At 47.1% G+C, this 20,382-nt stretch overlaps 1 protein-coding gene across 1 annotated transcript in view; it reads left to right on the top strand.

Moving 5' to 3' along the window:
* LOC138570297 (cocaine esterase-like) overlaps positions 1–20,382 on the top strand; it is a 955,042-nt gene that overhangs the window by 11,982 nt on the left and 922,678 nt on the right. The window contains exon 2 of the mRNA XM_069649071.1: positions 4,242–4,446. Within this exon, the coding sequence (XP_069505172.1) occupies positions 4,242–4,446 (205 nt within the window). The remainder of the gene's footprint in view (positions 1–4,241; positions 4,447–20,382) is intronic.

Raw genomic sequence — 20,382 nt, 5'->3', positions numbered from 1 at the left:
AGTGGGTTCCTGTTTCCAACCTACCCATCCAGCTCTACTCTTCCTTTGAAAGCCTGGTTTACAAGTTGGTCATCTCTCCCTCCTCCACTCTGACCATTGCTACCATTTTCTGGCCTCCAGGCGCTACCACCCTGTTCCTCTCTGAATGGGCTGATTTCTGCTCTTCCTTACTTTCATCCACCTCCAACCGCCTGCTCCTGGGTGATTTCAACATCCAACTGGCCTCCCTTGGCTCTGCATCCACTCTCGTCACTGACCTCTGCACCTCTCTTTTCCTCTCCCGTCTGGCCCAACCCACTCAGCTGGACACACTCTGGACGCCCTCATGCACCCTGACCTCTTTCTCTCTCCCCCACTAGTCCGCTGCTTTCCTGGTCTGCCCATTCTCTCCTCTCCTCCCACATGGATCCCCCTGGCCCTCTGACTGCCCCCCAAAAAGCCCTGCCAACCTTGTTTACTAACATCTGCACGATGAAATGAGTGTCAGCAGCTACCTTCACTTCCACTTTCATCCCCCCACCCACCTACTTCTGTTACTACCTCTGACTCTTCCCTCAGCAACCTCCACCTTTCCATCACCAATACTCTTGACATTCTTGCGCCAGTCATGAGGATCCGCCTGAAACCTGCCTCTAAGCGTCACACCTGGTACGACTTCGAAGTGCAGGGTGGCAAACCTTAGGCTCACACTCTGACAAACTGACAAGAGCCCACATTCAGGCACAGTTTTCCAGGGCATCCAACAACATGTCTGAACTTTTCAAGATCTGCAGGGACCTAGCCAACCCCTCCTCAGTCTCCTCCTCCCCTTCTCCCTCCCACGCCCTCTGCAATGCAGTGGCCTCACACTTTGTCATCAAAGCGCACGACATCCTGAACGCCCCTTGATACCCACCCTCCGAACCCATCCCACACCCCCTTGCCTCCCCTATCCTCTCACCCTCCTCCTTCTTCCTTCTCCTCCTTCTCCCCTGTCACACCGGAAGAAGTTACCGGAGTTGTCCGCTCCATGAAGGTCTCTTCTAAACAGGTTTCCCCCTGATCATCCAGGACCAGAAAGGATAACATTGGTTATCTTTCCCCCACACTCCACTTTATGCAATCACTCTTTTGACGCTGGATCTTTCCCCTCCTCCATTAAGCACTCCATTGTGCACCAACCCTGAAAAAACCTTCTGCAGACCCTAACCGCCCTGCCAACTAACACCCTATTTCCATCACTCCCTTCCTGGAGAATCTGCTTGAGAAGCTGGCATTGCCCCAACTCAACTCACACACTAAACTAGTTGATGGTCTCCACAACCATCAATCTGGATTCCTAGCATCCAGAGGCACGGAAACTGCTCTTCTGAACACCAGTGAAGAACTGCTCGCGTCTCTGGACTCCAACTGCCCTGCTTTCCTCATCCTTCTCGATCTCTCCTCTGCCTTTGACACAGTCAACCACTCCATCCTCATATAAAGTCTCCACGATACCCTTGGTATCTCGGTACGGACACTGGTCTAGCTGACATCCTTCCTTACTGACCCTTCTTCCCAAGTCATCCTGTGCACCTTCTCCTCTCCAACTTCTTTCTCCACCAGTGGTGTCCTCCAGGGTTCTATCCTCTCCACTTGGCTCTTTAACATCTACCTTGCTCTGCTTGAACGCCTCATCTCCACTTTATCCTCCAACTTCAAGTGTTACGCAGATGACACACAGCTCTTTTTCAAACTACCTGCTGACCCCCTTTAACCTTCCATCATCCCTGACTGCCTATCTGCCATCCAGTACTGGTGCGCCTCCAATGATCTCTGCCTCAATGACTGTAAAAGTGATATTCTTCCCATCGGGACCCCTGCTCCTTCCTTCTTCCCCTAACTTTGGCCTTCCTCCTTGGGCTCTCCACCTGCTCCTTCGTCTGTAGCTAGAAACCTTGGAGTCATCTTCAACTCCTCTCTCTCCTTCCTCCCTCACACTCAGGACATTTCCAAGAAGTCCCACTTTCAGCTCTTGCTTCTCAAAGGAATTCTCCCTTTTCTCACCTTCCTCCAGAAGCTCAATATTACCCGAGCCCTGGTTCTCTCTAGGCTTAACTATTGCAATAGCCTCCTCCTGAATCTACCTTCTTCCACTCTGTGACCCCTCCAGCTAATCCAGAATAGGGCAGCAAGACTTATCCTTGGCCTTAAACCCAGGGACTGCATCTCTCCTGCCCTAAAAAGTCTTCCTTGGCTCCTGGTTGCTGCACGGATTAAATTAAAATCACTCTGCATCATCTACAAGGCTGTCTTGGCCCGGGGCCCACACTTTCTTCAACTGTATCTTACTAAATACTCTCCCTCTAGACCACTACGTTCCTCTGGTACCAACTCTTTGTGTATAAAGCGTTTTGCTAAACAGAGGGTTGGTGGTCGATCACTTTCCACAGCTGGCTCCCTCCTAAGAACAGCCTCCCCCTACCTTTGGGCCTTGAGCCTTCCCTTCTTCTCTTCTCTACTAATCACACAGTTGCAGTGATTGGTGTTCGGGCCCTTAATCCTCCTCGGGGCCCCTGACCTCCACACCCATTCGGCCCATCTCCTGTCTACCCTCCGCACTTGCCTTGGTACACCCTCCGCCCTGGAGGTTTGCATTTACTCCTAATGTTGCCCCAGGCCGTGTAGCACTCAACAACCAAAGAACTTCATCTGTGGCTCACCCATGAGACCGGACTCCCCAGCACGTATTCTCTCTTCCCTCATCCTTGCTGTACTTGCACGTTCTGAATACTCACAAGGCATAGTAGGTTTGTCCTTCCTCCTTTTGCCCCCTCTCTTATTAAATATTGTATTTTGTAATGTGTTCCACACCCTTGACCACACACCACCCCCCCTCGCCCTGTATAAGCGTCTAACAAGCAAACAATAAATAAAATAAATAAATTACCATCTCATATACTTTATATGCACAGAGGGTGCCGGTCACATTGGACCCACAAAGCATCGCCTCATTCATTGTTATGAGAGGGTAGAGTTGACAAGCCGACCAATCACTATCCTTCTTTGGCAAGAGTGGATCAGCTGTTTGAAATCCCTGAATATGAATGTATTTGATTGGTGTGTGCAGGATACATTTGCTCTCCTACCCTCCCAATGGTGAACTGTACAAGACCCCCCCAAGGGGCCATATGTTATATGTTCAGCATTGACCCATTCTCAGGCGACTTGTAGGGCGGCTGTTATGCCACTGTGTTTAATTTGGGGGGTCTAGCCATGTAAGGCTACTCCTTTGCAGGTTTCAGTGGGAGAGCCAAGGCTTCAGCACCGGGTGCTGATGGATGAAGGGGGAAGTAAGGAGAATCTGCCGGGTAGCACGCACAGGCATTTAACAGCGCCAGTTTTGAAGGCCGTATTCATTTGTAATCCTGCTCATTTATATTTAATGAAATAAAATTGTTGACACAGAGCATTGGTACTTCTGTTAATGTGTGTGTGGTCATTGTGATACCAGAACATTCTCTAGGGATTGTCGTCTGGGGTTACTGTTACTCCCACTGTTATAGTAGATGGGGGCCCATCTCCCATTCAGATGTTTCATTCTACGTTAGTCTACATGGAGTCCACATCACTCAACATCTTCTAAGGTGACCTTTGTGGTGCTCCTCAGCTGGCACCTTGAATCCTCTCAGACCTGGAGGGGGCGAGATAAGGTCTGAAGAATAAGATGGCTGTTAGGGACAACAACGCTTTGCAGGGAGTTGGACTAATGTTTGGAATGCCCGCCCGTGCACTAAGGTGCACTTCGTGCCTGTCGTGCTGCGTAAACATTCGCGTGCACATGCCCACTGACAGGCTGGAACTGGCTCTTAATCTCTAGAAGCACCAGATTAAGTGAGTGCAGCTGTCATGGTTGGGTCATTGGTCTGAAGAGTTCTTCTTAGAGGCCATCAAGGTGCTTGGCTGGAAGCAAGGCGTCCTGGCTCTAACTCCTATCCCTGGACAATGATTGTCCTAAGAAAAAAAGAACAAGTTGCAGTTTCCCAAACCTCATATATTGTTCCAGTGTTTATTCAGAGACCATTATAAATTGAACTGAAGATATCCTTAAACTGCTTGTGTCTCATCTGCAGAGTAGTGGCATCCTCCCCTCTGCGCAGTGCTTGCTCTCCTCGCCTCCCATCCCTCACCAGCTTCCTCCTGATCTCTCTGTCCTAGGTCTTGTAATGATGCTGACTTTGTGTGTGTATGCTTGAAGGTGTTTCTTCATCTCCTACTCACAGGACCAGATGCACAGAATCCAATGGTGCAGAGCAGCGATGGGCGGCTGGAAGGACTGCGAATGACTGTGAAGGGAATGGACCAGGCGGTCAATGCTTATCTGGGAGTACCATTCGCCAAACCACCAGTTGGATCGAGGAGATTCTCTGCTCCGGAACCAGCTGAGCCATGGACCGGTGTGAGAAATGCAACGTCCTTCCCACCTATGTGAGTACTTTGCCTTCTATAGACTCATCATCTTGACAATAGAAACATTATAACAGGACCCCGGCCCCTGGTTGGATGACCTACTCGCTGTATGAAAGGATAGGATGAACACTCTGAACCTCACCACTTGTCAGGAAGACTCTTCAAACTTTATTAGCGCTACACATTCCCTACTCCATGGTGTATAATACTTTCAATGGCTAATGCCTACCATCCATTGACTGGTTCCTGGTTTCAATGCAGTGGCAATGTTTGCTTGAGCTTAAGGTCCGGTCTCAGTCAGTGTTACATTTTTACTGCCCACCAGGTGGCAGTGCTGCACTGGTGACTTACCTCTCCCCACATTATCAACTCAATGGGGTTCATTACGAGTCAGGCAGTAGGGGATACCGGGCACCGGTAAGGAGACTGGTGCCGGTAATCCCCTAACACCCGATTCCGAGGTCCCCCAACGGGAACCAAAAAGGACGTGTGGTCGGACCACATGTCCCTTACGGGTCCCGTTAGGGGACCAGGCCGCTAATTAAGAGTCTGCCATTAGCAGGCCCGTAAATAGCGCCTTCCCCATTCCCATTGAGCTCTATGGGGGCTCAAATGGGAATGGGGAATGGCTTGTTCAATGGGGACTTACCGGTCTCATAAGGGTCGGACTACACCGGTAAATCCCCATTGAACAACACCGGTGCCGGACCCGTTATTGGTGGCAGTCATGACGCAAATAGCGCCATGACTACCACCAATCTCGGAATGAGGCCCAATGGCATATTCTGACTGGCCACCAGGTGGCAGTGTTAGACTGATGTCTTCCCTCCTCTCATATTATGGGCTTTAGTCAGTTACATACTCTGACTGGCCACCAGGTGGCAGTGTTAGACTGATGTCTTCCCTCCTCTCATATTATGGGCTTTAGTCAGTTACATACTCTGACTGGCCACCAGGTGGCAGTGTTAGACTGATGTCTTCCCTCCTCTCATATTATGGGCTTTAGTCAGTTACATACTCTGACTGGCCACCAGGTGGCAGTGTTAGACTGATGTCTTCCCTCCTCTCATATTATGGGCTTTAGTCAGTTACATACTCTGACTGGCCACCAGGTGGCAGTGTTAGACTGATGTCTTCCCTCCTCTCATATTATGGGCTTTAGTCAGTTACATACTCTGACTGGCCACCAGGTGGCAGTGTTAGACTGATGTCTTCCCTCCTCTCATATTATGGGCTTTAGTCAGTTACATACTCTGACTGGCCACCAGGTGGCAGTGTTAGACTGATGTCTTCCCTCCTCTCATATTATGGGCTTTAGTCAGTTACATACTCTGACTGGCCACCAGGTGGCAGTGTTAGACTGATGTCTTCCCTCCTCTCATATTATGGGCTTTAGTCAGTTACATACTCTGACTGGCCACCAGGTGGCAGTGTTAGACTGATGTCTTCCCTCCTCTCATATTATGGGCTTTAGTCAGTTACATACTCTGACTGGCCACCAGGTGGCAGTGTTAGACTGATGTCTTCCCTCCTCTCATATTATGGGCTTTAGTCAGTTACATACACTGACTGGCCACCAGGTGGCAGTGTTAGACTGATGTCTTCCCTCCTCTCATATTATGGGCTTTAGTCAGTTACATACTCTGACTGGCCACCAGGTGGCAGTGTTAGACTGATGTCTTCCCTCCTCTCATATTATGGGCTTTAGTCAGTTACATACTCTGACTGGCCACCAGGTGGCAGTGTTAGACTGATGTCTTCCCTCCTCTCATATTATGGGCTTTAGTCAGTTACATACTCTGACTGGCCACCAGGTGGCAGTGTTAGACTGATGTCTTCCCTCCTCTCATATTATGGGCTTTAGTCAGTTACATACTCTGACTGGCCACCAGGTGGCAGTGTTAGACTGATGTCTTCCCTCCTCTCATATTATGGGCTTTAGTCAGTAACATACTCTGACTGACCATCAGATGTCAGTGTTACACCAGTGACTCACATCTATGTGCGTTACAGGCTTTATTCAATGGCATATTCTGCCAGGACACCAGGTGGCAGTGTTAGACTGATGTCTTCCTTCTTATGTTTCTTACTTATAAACCTTATTTCAGCAAACTGCCATAAAATGTCAACTACAGCCTCTCTACTGCAGACCCTGTAAATGGTTAAGTTCTCGTTCCCATAGGAAGGGCAGTTTTTGGGCGAACTATAATTTTGACGCCATTTGACGAATCTGCACTAAACTTTGCACAAAAAAAATATAGCCCCGACTCTGAACATATTTGCAAGGTTTTGTGTAGTTTCCTCCAGTAGGGGAAAAGTTATAGGGGTGTCCCAAAACGTTTGAAATCCGGATAGACATGAAAGGAAAATATTTGTGCTTGTGGCTGCAGCCAAAACCACTGTACAGATTTGCACCAGAATTACATGTGGAGTAACGGCTTGGTCTCGAAAGTGTGCATTGCAAATTTGGGGTTAATCGTCCGGTCCGCATACTTACTTTCTGATTCGGTGTCTTCACACGCCTCTGAGCCAATCAGAGCATCGGGTAAAGTTCACAGACATCATGACATCATACACGGCCACTTATTGGTCAATTGAGAAACGTGCAGTGCGTATAAACTTTTTAAATGGACGCCATGTTAGATTTGTGAACTGCGCTCATAGTCTGTGAACATCCCTGTAAAAACATATTAAAAATCACAACATTACAGTGAGGTGATGAGGATGGGATAAGATATGTCCAGAAAAAGCCCAAAATCTACTGTTTTTCAGATATTCATGAAAATTGCTGTGATGCTCGCAAACTTCACAAATGTTTGAGGTCATCCTTGCATAACTGTGCAGTGAAGAGCAGTTATTACACAGCTTATAACTTTGGCATTGTTCAGCAAAACTGCATTAGAATTTGCAATAAAAATATAGACCCAACGTTGGATGTTGTTGCAGAGCTTGGTGCCATTTTGTCAAGAAAGGGTAAAATTAGAAGCGTGTTCCAAAATATTTGGATGGCTTATAACTTTGACGCTGTTTGACAAATCTGCTCAAAGGTTTGCAAAAGGATTCTAGACTCAATTGTGAATGTTTGTGCAAACAAGGGATTTTATCAAGGGGGGGTAAAATTGTAGTGGGAGGCACAACATTTTAAAAATTGGGATAGGCTTGAAAGGGGAAATAAATTCGGTTTGCGACTACAGCCCGAAATGCTCGATGGATTTGCAGCAAATGTGAGTGAGGAGCATTGTCAAGGACCCAAAAGCATGCTTCTGCAAATCTGTTCTGTGTTTTGTTTTTTGAAAAGTGTGAAAATGTAGGTACAATAAATAGATATATGACTTTGGTGCCTGCTAGCGGCCAGATTTTCTGCAATCTTGCAGGGGCCATGGCCACCAGAGCCCGGCTATGGGGTTAAAGTAGGCGGGGCAGTGGACCTGGCCCCAGGCAACCACAGGGGCAGAAAATAGTGATATTCCTTTGGTGTCTAAGGCATAGCCTGTGGCTATGGAGTTGTGGGCAGATTGTCTGGGTCATTACCTTTGACCTAAGGCCATGCCTGGGACAATCTGGCCACTGGCCATGGCCACCAGGGACAGGCTATGTGGTAAAACTTTTGAAATTGGGATAGTCTTGAACGGGAAAGAAATGTGGCTCGTGGATACAGCCCGAAGTGCTGGACAGGTTTGCAGCAGAATTACACGAGGAGCCTCTGGAAGGACCTGAAAGCATACTTTTGAAAATCTGTCTGGTGTTTTTTTCTTCCAAAGTGTCAAAATGTAGGTGCAAAATTAGTGATGTAACTTTGATGCTTGGGCAGTGGGTCTGGTCCCTGGCACGGACACATGTCCACTCTGATTTGCTTATGGGCATTTGCCATGGTGGCAAGCCATGAGCACTGGTTATTAGTCACATTATGGGGGTATAGTGGACACTGGCAATCTCGCATTCAAACAAGTGCTCGGCTAACATACCGGACCTATTCTTGGACTCTCGTAATTCTCGTACTTCACTCAAAGCCTGTCGCACGTTCCACTATCTTGTGAGCAGGAGCTACACCATTTTATCTGTATAATAAAAGTTTAAAGCAAGGGGATTATGGAATGAACAGGAATTACCATCTCCATAGCCACTCCATAGCTTCATCAATCGGTCAACCCTCCTGAGCAACCAATTTCAACCTATTGGAGAAACACGTGGTGAGGGAAAGTGGACATGAGCAAACTCTGTACACTACGGACTTCAGACTATACCAAAAACATGCAATACTCAAGGATATCAAATTGTGGAAACAACAGAACCCTATTCAAGGCCTTAAGGATCCCTAAGAAAGATTAAAACCAAACTGTTAAAACAAGAGATAAGGAAACTCTGAAAAATAAATACCACCAATCAAGTGGCACAAAAACTTACCCTAAAGGATTCGAGCAACGCTGTTTGAGTGCAATTTAACATCATGGGTAACCGAAATGGAACCAAAGTGCACATGAGTAAACTCTGTACACTACATTTATACAATACCCAAGGAACTCAAATTCTAGAAACAACGAACCCCTACCCAGGACCTTAAGGATCTTAAAGAATGATGAAATCTTCACCGTACAAATAAGCCCTTCTGTGAATCAACATTAGGGTTTACCTCCCTTACTGTGCAACTAACACTAAGGGCAACTAGACTTTTTCCCTTCTGTGACTTAACATTAGGGTCTCTGCAAAACTTTACTTTAAGAATTGAACTATTAAATAAAACACTCTTGGAAGAATTCTTATGCTTCTGCTTGTTCTATTTATTTTTTGATCATTCTGTCTGACGGCGCATTAGGTAATATACACCTTTCTCGATTTTTATAGTGGTCACTGGACCTTGATGCAGATAAGGTGCAGTGTATAAAAAGGTGTTTTGCGGGGGCTGCAGCCATGGTCGAGCCTCATGCCATAGGCATTCAACCATGACGGGGATCCCCAGAATGCGCTGCTGAAAATGACACACGTCAGTATGTGCTGCAAAAAATATGTTTGTGAAAGGAGATTTATAATTCTTTCATATGTGTCAAAAGAGGAATTAATAATATCTTATGATATGCAGTGCTGTAACATCATGAAACATTTTCACTTATAAAATCTATTGAAATTCACTGAAAAAACATTGTGATGTCATTGATGATGCCATTTGTGATGGCATCTTTGATGTCAGGGTTTTAGTCTTAGAGTGCTTGGCGGTGGCGCGAATTATGCCTACCTAGCATACCATAACTGGTGAATTCCCCTGGTTTTTCATTTTACCGTGCAACCATAACGTCCCTTTAACAAAGTTTTGGTCAATTCATTTTATTTTTATTTATTTATTTATTTAGAAAGCGCACCTAACCTGTAGACATCAAGGTACTATTTACAAAGTTTACATCAGCAGAAGAAAACAAGTAAGGTTGTTTCTTAGAATTTATCCGTTTTCTTAGGATAATAATTCTGCAAAGGTTGAATCCTGGTCGAATAGTAGAGTCTTGAGATGGTTGCGGAAGACCCAGTATGATTGGTCCGATCTTAACGCCAGAGGAAGGGCATTCCAATTCTTGGAGACTATGACTGGGAAGCAAACCCACCCCCTTCCCCCTCAATCATTTCAGTCTAAATCTTGGGGTGGTAAGACGATGAGTGTTCGAAGTGCAGGTAGGTCTCGCCGGGTTTACTTTGGATAGCTTTTGCAAGCGGTATCTTGGGACGGCATTTGAGAGGCATTTAAGAGTGATAGCAAATAACGCGCACACGGACTGGCAGCCAGTGCACACTTCTTCTAGAGGCAGCGATGTGCTCTCGTTTGGGGATGTTCAAAGCTGCCCTGAGTGCATTGTTCTGTATCACTTGCAACTTGCTGATGTTTCGAGAGGAGGTCTCTGCAAATAAGACATTGCAGTAGTCGAGTCTGCACCCAATGATCGCCCAGGCAATGGTGAGGTGACTATGGGCCTCATTCCGACCCTGGCGTTAACCAAGGCGCTATTAGCGCCTTGGTTGATGCCGTTATCTTTCCGACTCCGCCATGGTGAATGGCGGAATTACCGCCCCATTCCAAGGTTGGCGGGGTCGGTAATTCCCCATTCACCAAGGGCCCTTCCCCATTCCCATTTCTGCCCCATAGGGCTCACTGGGAATGGGGAGGGTGCTAATTACGGTACCGTAAATTACGGTGCCGTAATTAGCTCCTAGGTCCCTTTGCGGGTTGGTTTTTTAACGCCTGCAAAAAGCAGGCGTTAAGTACCAACCCGCAAAGGGAACTCAGAATAGGGCGGTAAGGGTTTAACGGCACCGGTCTCGTTACCGGTGACCATTAACCCTTACCGCCCTACTCGGAATGACCCCCTATCTGTGCAGAGAAAGGGTCTACAAGCATTGCTAAGCTCGGTAGTGTATGCAGCTGATGAAGCAATGGCTTTAGTCTGTCTCGTAAGGCACAGGGCAGAGTCTAAGTAGACATTGAGGGCCTGATTCATGGAAGTGTTTTAAAATGGTGCAAACCCATAGGAAAACGTTCCATGAATCAGGCCCCTTGTGTTTTAACCTCCTTTAATACTGGGATGGTAAAGCCGTCGATGACAACGTATTTTTAAGATCCATTCAGTTTGCTTAGTGAGGTTTAACAGCCGATCATAAGTGTTTCTGTCCTATCATCATTGAGGAACAGCATATGGGAGGCCATACATGCCTGGATAGTTTGATAGACTGAGTTCAGCATGTTAGTGTCTGGGGTGCAATTGCCTGTGATTGTTATTTGTTATCTATAATGCACTTAATAACCAAAGGTTTCTAAGCGCGGACCCGGGGATCGAACCTGTGTTGTGCCATGTTGTCTTACTTCCAAGGCGAGCGCATTGCCCCTGAGCTATCTTTAGTTGTGTATCACCTGCGTAGTTTGTGTAACATATACCCCTGGCATCTAGGATGTCAAAGAGGATTTTAGTAAAGACACTGTACAGGATGGCTGACACACATACACCTTGAGGGACCCTGCAGGTAACAGAAGCTGGGGGGACGAAGCAGTGGCTGAGAAAAATCTCATCTATCTGTTGGATAGAAGGGAGGAAATCCTGGCTGTAGCTCCGGGAGAGAAGTGCACAGCAGACTGGGAGTGTTGGCCTAGGATTTGGTGGGCCACAAGATCAAAGGTGGCCAAAAGGTCTAGGACGAGGAGGGCAATCTTACCTGTATCTTTGATTTCAACCAGTTGATTTTTTAAGTCTAGAAGTGCCATTTCGGTACCTGGCCTTGCCCAAATCCATTGGTGCAGTGTTGAATTTGAGGTGCAACTCAATCTGAAGGTATTCTGCATGGTCCAGGATTTTCTTTTTTTTTTAAATATTTGTATTGAAGTTTTAACTTTCAAATACAAAAATTAATGACAAGAACCAAATAACCCCTTCCCCCTCCCCCTTTCCCTCTCCTACCACCCAGTGCATTTTGAGGTGCAGTTCTTATGTATGCATAGTTGAATTAATCCCCAAGATGTGTCGTTTTTGAGGACAGTAGCTCTCTCTAAAATCATTGTGCAGAAAAGCCAGTACAGATTCCCAGTACACTGATCATTCTGATTGATCTCTGTGTATTGAATATCTGATCCATTCTAGAGAAGCAAAGTTCCATACCTTGGTAAGCTACTCTTGCTCGAGTGAGGGTCTTTATATGTCCAATTTTGCATGACAACCAGTAGAGCCGCCAGCCTTAGAATGGTATACACCTTACGCCTATGTGTAGTAAAATGCTTACAATGATGACAGGAGTCTCTGGGCTTGTAACGTTGTATTTATTCTCTCATAGGTTTCATGCAGATTGCACGCAACGTGCGTGCCTCAATAACAAAGGCCAACGGGCCCAATGTGGCTGGGAGGATACGGCCTTAATGTCCGTGTCCAAGATTTATGAGCAGCGGGCCCCGTATCAGGAGGGCTCAGCAGGACGCACCTTATCGCGTCCTCCGCTCGTCCCGTAGTGCGCGTGAAGCGCGCGGGGGCAGAGCTTGGGTTCCGTGGCGAGATCTCGCGAGAGCGCGGGCTCTCGCGATATCTCTATACACATTTCCCTTTTTCAATGCACAGCAAAATCACTGTAAAACATAGTCATTGTATCTCACCGGTCTTCTGTGTTCTCTCCTGGGCCGATCATCAGTTCTGGTGCAATTCTCCTGTTGCTCCTGATCGGGATCTGCACTCAGTGCTTCCGGTTCGACCTCGGTTTCCACCCTCTCTCTGTCGTCTCCTTCTGGTTCTCGTTCTTCACCTGCTCCGTAGTCTCTTTCGGTTTCCGTTCGTTATCTCTCCGGGGTCTTCGCTCTTCCTCGAGTCTTCTGGTATGGTGCCACTCTTTCAAGATTCCACGTTCGCCCGTCTTCCGTGCGAACATGATTTGCTCCTTTGTGAATCACTTTGAGGGGTCGGCTAAACCGACACCCTGTGACCTGATCTTTCTTCGGTAACTGGATTTTAACCAAGTCTCCTTTTCCTATGTCGGACGCTTGCTTGGTTCTTCTTCTCCGATCACTCCATGATTTCATGCGTGTCTTGTTGCTTTCGATTCTCCAGACTACTTCTGCCATGTCCACCGCTTCATCTTCTCGTATTTTCGACAACCATGGTGGAATCAGCGTGGATGCCGCACTCCTCCCTCTCAACATTTTGAACAGGGATATTTGGGTGATCCCATTTGGAGTGAGTCTGTGGGCCGCTATGGCCTCCTTAGTGGTTTTGAGCGGGTCCATGCCCGAAGCCGTTGCCAATTGGATGGCGGCTTTTATGAACCTGTTGGCCCTCTCTACAAGCCCATTGGCTTGGGGGTGATATAGGGCCGCTTTCTTTTGTTTTATGTGATTTCTTTTTAAGAATTCCTCCATGTCTTTTGAGACTAGTTACACCCCGTTGTCTGTAACTACTTCCTTGGGGAGGCCTTCCCTCTGAAAAATTTCTGTAAGTACTTATATAACGGTTGCCGTGGTTATGTTCGGGACAAACGCGGCCTCCACCCACTTGGATAGGTAATCAACCAGTACTATGCCGTACCGGTGTTCAGGTGCCATTGCTTCCAAAGGCCCTATGAAGTCGATGCCAACCTTTGACCACACGGCTTCTGGAATTTCCGTGGGTATTAGGGGTGCTTTGCGGACCTTAAGTCTCTTGTCGCTGTTGAGACATTCATGGCAACGTTCTATCATGGATCGAATTTCCTGGTCCATGGATGGCCACCAGTAGGCCTCTCTCACTCTGCGACGGGTCATGGTGTTTCCCAAGTGGCCTGCGTGGGCTCTACATAGGATGATACTTCTCATTCCTGTGGGAGGAATAATCTGATCTGACTTCATAATTATCCCCTCCGTTTCAGATAGTTCGTCCGACACCTTCCAATAGGGTCTCATGCCCTCGGGCAACGCCTTTTCACTTGGCCACCCTTCCTTGGTCCATTTGCGAATCATGGCCATGGTGGGGTCTTTCCCATCTTCCTCTTCCCAGTGTCTCTCACTGAGTTCCAGGTAATCTGGCGCTCTCAAGTCCATGATGGATGCAACTATGCATTCTCCATGAAGGAACGTGGTGGCTTTATCCTTACCCTCCGGCAGTCTCGACATGCAGTCAGCTTGTGAATTTTTCCAGCCTGAGATATGCTGGATCTCAAACGTGTACTCTTGCAGCTTGGCTGCAATGCGTGCTAATCTGGGTGTGGACACTTTTGTGCCTCCCGGGCTGAGCATATGGATAAGGGGCTTATAATCAGCCACTAACTTGAATTTGGTGCCCCATACATACGTCCTGAAATGTTCCACCGCCCATGCGCAGGCCAACATTTCTTTTTCAATGGTGGAATAGCTCTGTTCCGTCTCGATAATGCCTTCGATGCAAAGGCCACAACATGTTCAGTGTCACCTTTCTTTTGTGTTAGCACTGCTCCCAGTCCATAAGCACTGGCGTCGGTGGTGACGACTGTTACCCACGCCGGATTAAACGGTTGAAGGCATGGTGCATCTATGATATGCTGTTTTATATTCACCATCGCCGTCTTTTGGGGTTCTTGCCATACAAATTCCGAGCCCTTTTTGAGTACATCCCGAAGGGGTGCCGTGGTCTCGGAAAACTTCGGTATGAACTTCGCATAGTACTCAGCCAGCCCCAGAAATGACCTTACTTCCTCTTTGCTGTTTGGTTCCGGTGCTTTGATGATTGCTTGCATGAGATTCTGTTTGGGACTGATACCTTTTTCTGAAATGTTATACCCTAAGTATTCAACTTCTTTCACTCTGAACAAGCATTTTTCATACCGTAACCGCACCCCTGCTTCTTGTAGCTTGTTTAGGACAATTCTTAACGTGGCGTCGTGCGTTTGCTCATCCTCCGCATACACGAGGATGTCATCCTGGAAGTACACCACGTTTTTAACTTTCCTTAGCAAGACATCCATCATGCGTTGGAAAGCTGATGCTGCTGATGACAACCCGAATGGTATTTTGGTGAATTGGTATGTGCCAAATGGAGTGATGAATGCCGTGAGGGGTTTCGACTCTTCATGTAGCTGTATTTGGTGGTATGCATTCCTCATGTCCAGTTTTGAAAATATTCTGGCTTCTTTCATTAACAGAATGAGTTCATTTATGCTTGGAAGAGGGTAGTTATCTGTGATGACCTCCAAGTTTAAACTGCGTAGATCTATGCACACTCTGAGTTCCTGTGATTGGAGTTTTTTTATAAGCACGACGGGGCTCAGCCATTCAGATGCTTCGATTTCTTCGATGACACCCTCCATTTTCATCTTTTCCAACTGACCTCTAAGGGTATCCCTTGCCGTGGCTGGTACTGGCCTCACTCGGTGCTTTACAGGGACCGCATTCCTTTTGAGCACTATTTTGTGCAGAAAACCCTTAATGTGCCCCGGCTCCTCCGAGAAAAGTGTTGGGTAGTCGCTTTTGACGACAGGTCCGCTCGTCATCCTGACCGACAGGACCTGATCTTCGGTGCTGGGATCCAGTCTGATTTTCAGCTTGTCTTGGTCGTCCCACCCTAGCACTGCTGGGCCTTCGTGACTGAAATAGACCCTGGTTGTGGTTTGCCTTCCTTTGAATTCTACTTTGGCTTTGATGTATCCTAACAGTTCGACTGACGCCCCTCCAAACACCGTGGGTTTGTGCTTCGTCATTAGCACTTGCACCTTTTCTTTTCCCACCATGTCCTTATACGTGCGAAGGGGAAGGATCGTTAGATCCGACCCTGAATCTGCCATGACCCTTGTTTCCATGCCATCAATCTTGATCATGCAGTGAGGTTTCTCTCTCCTTGCTCTTGTGCTGTTCACCATGATGACTGTGGGTCTTCCTTCATCTTCTGAGGAAGATTCTTTCTCCGTATTGCGATCTGCATTAAGGCTGGAGACTTTCTTGTTCCTCCACCGACACACAATAGAGAAATGGCCAATGCGTTTACAAATGGAGCACTCCTTGTCTCTGGCTGGGCACTCCCTGTCAAATGCCAGGTGTTTCGTGCTGGTGCACCTGTGACACTTTAGGGGTTCTTTCCTGTTCCCTCTCCCTTCTCTCGTGTCGGTTGCCGGCCTTTCTTTTTTTGCATGGAAACCCACTGCTTGTATTTCAGCGGAACTCTGGGCCCCAGTAAGCTCCTTTCGTCTTCCCGCCGTTTCCTCGACTGCTCTGGCGATCTCAATCGCTTTCTCCAACTGCAGTTCCTTTTCAACAATAAACTTATCTTGGACTTTCCGACTGTTAGTGTGGACGACCAACATGTCACATATGAGGCTCTCCGCATTGTTGCCAAAATTACACAGCGCTGCTAATTCCCTCAGCTTGGTGACGTAATCGTCAACTGGTTCAGACATTTCTTGCCTTCGCGTGTAAAACCGTATCCTGTGGAGTACTGTGTTCTCTTTACTGGCAAACCTTTTTATGATTCTCCTGACCGCCTCCTTGAAAACATCGTCATTGTCACCAGCCACCGGTATCGGGGTGAGACTCTCGAATATTCTTTGTCCTTCCACTCCCAAGGCATTTAGTAGCATGGCCCTGCGCCTTGCCGCTGAGAACCCTGCCCCTCCTAGAAACTCCACATATGTCGTGAATAGGGGCTGCCATTGTGGCCATGGGATGGCAGGCCTACCTGGAGTTTGGAGAAAGGGTGGCGGTGGCGTTGCTCCTTGCATGCTCCTCTGTGAGTTCTGGTGGTGATCCTCGTCGCCGATTTATGTAGTAAAATGCTTACAATGAAGACAGGAGTCTCTGGGCTTGTAACGTTGTATTTATTCTCTCATAGGTCTCATGCAGAATGCACGCAACGTGCGTGCCTCAATAACAAAGGCCAACGGGCCCAATGTGGCTGGGAGGATGCGGCCTTAATGTCCGTGTCCAAGATTTATGAGCAGCGGGCCCCGTATCAGGAGGGCTCAGCAGGACGCACCTTATCACGTCCTCCGCTCGTCCTGTAATGCGTGCGAAGCGCGCGGGGGCGGAGCTTGGGTTCCGTGGCGAGATCTCGCGAGAGCGCGGGCTCTCGCGATATCTCTACACTATGCTTCGGCCAGGACTTACTGTTCAAACAGACGTTCTGTTGGTCTGTGTACCACAAATCGTTTGGATATTTTTATTTACCTCCCGCCAGTATCCCACCAGATTTGGGCAGGCCCACCAAATGTGTAACTGGTCCCCTATTCCCCTGCAATCTCTCCAACATTTCTGGGATGCCTTGGTGAGCATCTGATGTAGGCGCCGGTGTATAGTGCCATAAGGTCATGCTTATATACCAGAATTCCCTGATTTGTATATTACGTGTGAGTTTGGGGATGTCAACCTATAACTGGTCCCATTCCTCCTCTGCAATGGCCTCTCCCAGAGTGCGTTCCCATTTGTATTTGTACCTGCTGTGTGTGTCGGAAGCATCATTGGCCATTATTTTATATAGACTGGAGATACAGTGTTTATCACCTGGACTAGAGACGAGGATCTTCTCAAATTGCGCGAGGGGTCTAGTGGCGGCCGTTTTGATGGATGGGGCCATAAGCCAATGTTGGAGTTGGAGGTATGGAAGTCTAGCCCCTTCTTTGAGACTCAGATCTGCCTTGCATTGATCAAACGGTTTGATGTCGTCCCCCTGAAACATGACCCTCATTTTGGTGCAGCCCTCCGCTGTCCTTCCATCATTATTCTAACCGATCAGCAGGCGACAATGTTACACCAGTGACTTCACTCCCCTGAAATGATGGGCTTTAGGCAATGATAATCTGACTGGCCACCAGGGAGCAGTGCCACACTGATAATGTACTCCTCCACGTATTATGAGCTTTAGTCAAAGACATATTCTGACTGACAACAGGTGGCAATGTAAGAATCCTGTTTTTTTCCTCGTATTATTGGCTTTAGCCATTGGCATATTCTGACTGACCACCAGGCGGCAGTGTTCAAATTGTATCATTTTTCTTGTCATAATATTGAATTTAGCCAATTAAATACTTTGGACACAAGGTGGAAATCTCACACTGGTGATTTCTCGCCCCTCATATTATTCTGACTGATCAGCAGGTGACAATTTTACACCAGTAACTTCACTTCCCTCAAATATGGGCTTTAGTCAATGATGGCACATTCTGACTGGACACCCAGTGTGAGTGGTAGACTGGTGTCTGCCCTACTCTCATATTTTGTTTATGATCATTGCATCGAAAAAGATGCATCGAAATGGCAATACATCGAAGAAGATGTATCGAATATAAAATCATCGAAATTCTATGTTTTACATTAAAAGTACATAACCATTGAAACTTTTCCATCAAATGGATATGTACTTTAAATGTAAAATATAGCATTTCGATGCATTTATTTTCTGCATTAAAACGTTACATGGAGCTGTCCAGTGCTGAAATGTTGGCGTTGGCCAGCTCCTTGTAAAGTTTTAATGTTTTTTTGTATATTGGGGGTTCCCCCCCAGACCCTCCAAACCTCTCCCCCACCCCCTTAACCCTCACCCTTATCTAACCCTTAATCTAACCCTAAATCTAACCCTAGCCCCTAACCCCAAATTTAACCGTAACCCTTAGACTAACCCTAATCTAACCCTTAATCTAACCCTAGTCCCAACCCTAACCCTAATCTAACCCTTAATATAACCCTTACTCTAACCCTAACCCCAACCCTAACCCTAACCCTAACCCTTAAATCTAGCCCTTAATCTAACCCTAAATCTAACCCTAGTCCCAACCCTAACCCCTAACCCTGACCCCAACCTTAACCCCTAACCCTATCCATCAAAATGAACCATTGAAAATGATTCAATGAATATGCTTTTTCGATGGAAAGGTAATTCAATGAATAATTTTCGATGGAAAGGTATTCAATGGAAAGGTGTTAGATGGAAAGAACAGATACCCTCATATTTTGGCCCTTAGTCGATGACGGCACATTCTGACTGGACACCCAGTGTCAGTGCTAGATTGGTCTCTTTCTCCTCTCGTAGTTTGGCCGTTAGTTGATGATGTCACATTCTGCCTGGACACCCAGGGCCTCATTACGGGTCTGGCCGTCCGGAAATAACAGTGGCGGTAACCCCGCCGCCACTGTTAATTCCGGACCGCCCGATCTCGAGTCCAGCAGGCGGGAGGTGGCATTCCTGCCAGGTCTAACCTGGCGGGTTTAACACCGCCCGCCTGCAGGCAGACGAGGAAACACTGGCACCATAACGAGATGGTGCCGGTGTTTCCATGGTCCCCATTCCCATTGAGTCCTATGAGACTCAATGGGAATGGGGATTTACACTATTCCGCCTCAGGAATCCCCGGGTCACCGGGGTTGTAATGCCGCGGCAATTCCGGGAATCATGGAGGCGGAATGGTAAAACGAGTCCTGCGGTAACCGAGCTGGAAAAACTGGCAGATTACCGCCAGACTTGTAATGAGGCTCCCAGTGTCCTTGTTAGAGTGGTGTCTTCCCTCCTCTCTTTTTATGGCCTTTAGTTGATGATGGCACATTCTGACTGGACACCAGGTGGCAGTGTTAGGCTGGCGTTTTCCCTCCTCTTGTATTGTCGTCTTTAGTCGATGACAACACATTCTGAGTGGACACCCAGTGTGAGTGGTAGACTGGTGTCTGCCCTACTCTCATATTTGGTTTATGGTCATTGCAAAAAGATGCATCGAAAATAAAAGCATCGAAATTCTGTGTTTTACATTAAAAGTACATAACCATTGAAACTTTCCCATCGAATGGATATGTACTTTTAAATGTAAAAGATAGTATTTTGATGCGTTTATTTTCTGCATTAAAAGGTTACATGGAGCTGTCCAGTGCTGAAATGTCGGTGTTTGCAGCTCCTTGTACAGTTTTAATGTTTTTTTGTATATTGGGGGTTCCTTTTTTGTATATTGGGGAGTTCCTCCCCAGGCCCCCCAAACCGCATTCCCACCCCCTTAACCCTCACCCTAATCTAACCCTTAATCTAACCCTTAATCTAACCCTAAATCTAACCCTAGCCCCAACCCAATCCCTAACCCTAACCCTAAACCTAACCCTAACCCTTATCCTAACCCCAATCTAACCCTTAATCTAACCCTTAATCTAACCCTAGCCCAACCCTAACCCTATTTTAACCCTTAATATAAACCTTACTCTAACCCTAGCCCCAACCCTAAACCTAACCCCAGCACCAACACTAACCCTAATCCTAACCCTTAATCTAACCCTTAATCTAACCCTAAATCTAACCATAGCCCCAACCCTAACCACTAACCCTAACCCCAACCCTAACCCCTAACCCTATCCATCAAAATTACCATCGAAAATTAGTCAATGAATATGCTTTTTTGATGGAAAGGCAATTCAATGAATAATTTTCAATGGAAAGGTATTCGATGGAAAGGTGTTAGATGGAAAGACCAGATACCCTCATATTTTGGCCTTTAGTCGATGATGGCACATTCTGAGTGGAAACCAGGTGCCAT

This window comes from Ambystoma mexicanum, chromosome 2q (assembly GCF_040938575.1).
Source record: "Ambystoma mexicanum isolate Mex_15411 chromosome 2q, UKY_AmexF1_1, whole genome shotgun sequence".
Lineage (NCBI taxonomy): Eukaryota > Metazoa > Chordata > Amphibia > Caudata > Ambystomatidae > Ambystoma > Ambystoma mexicanum.
This window is presented reverse-complemented; position numbering and strand designations above follow the sequence as displayed.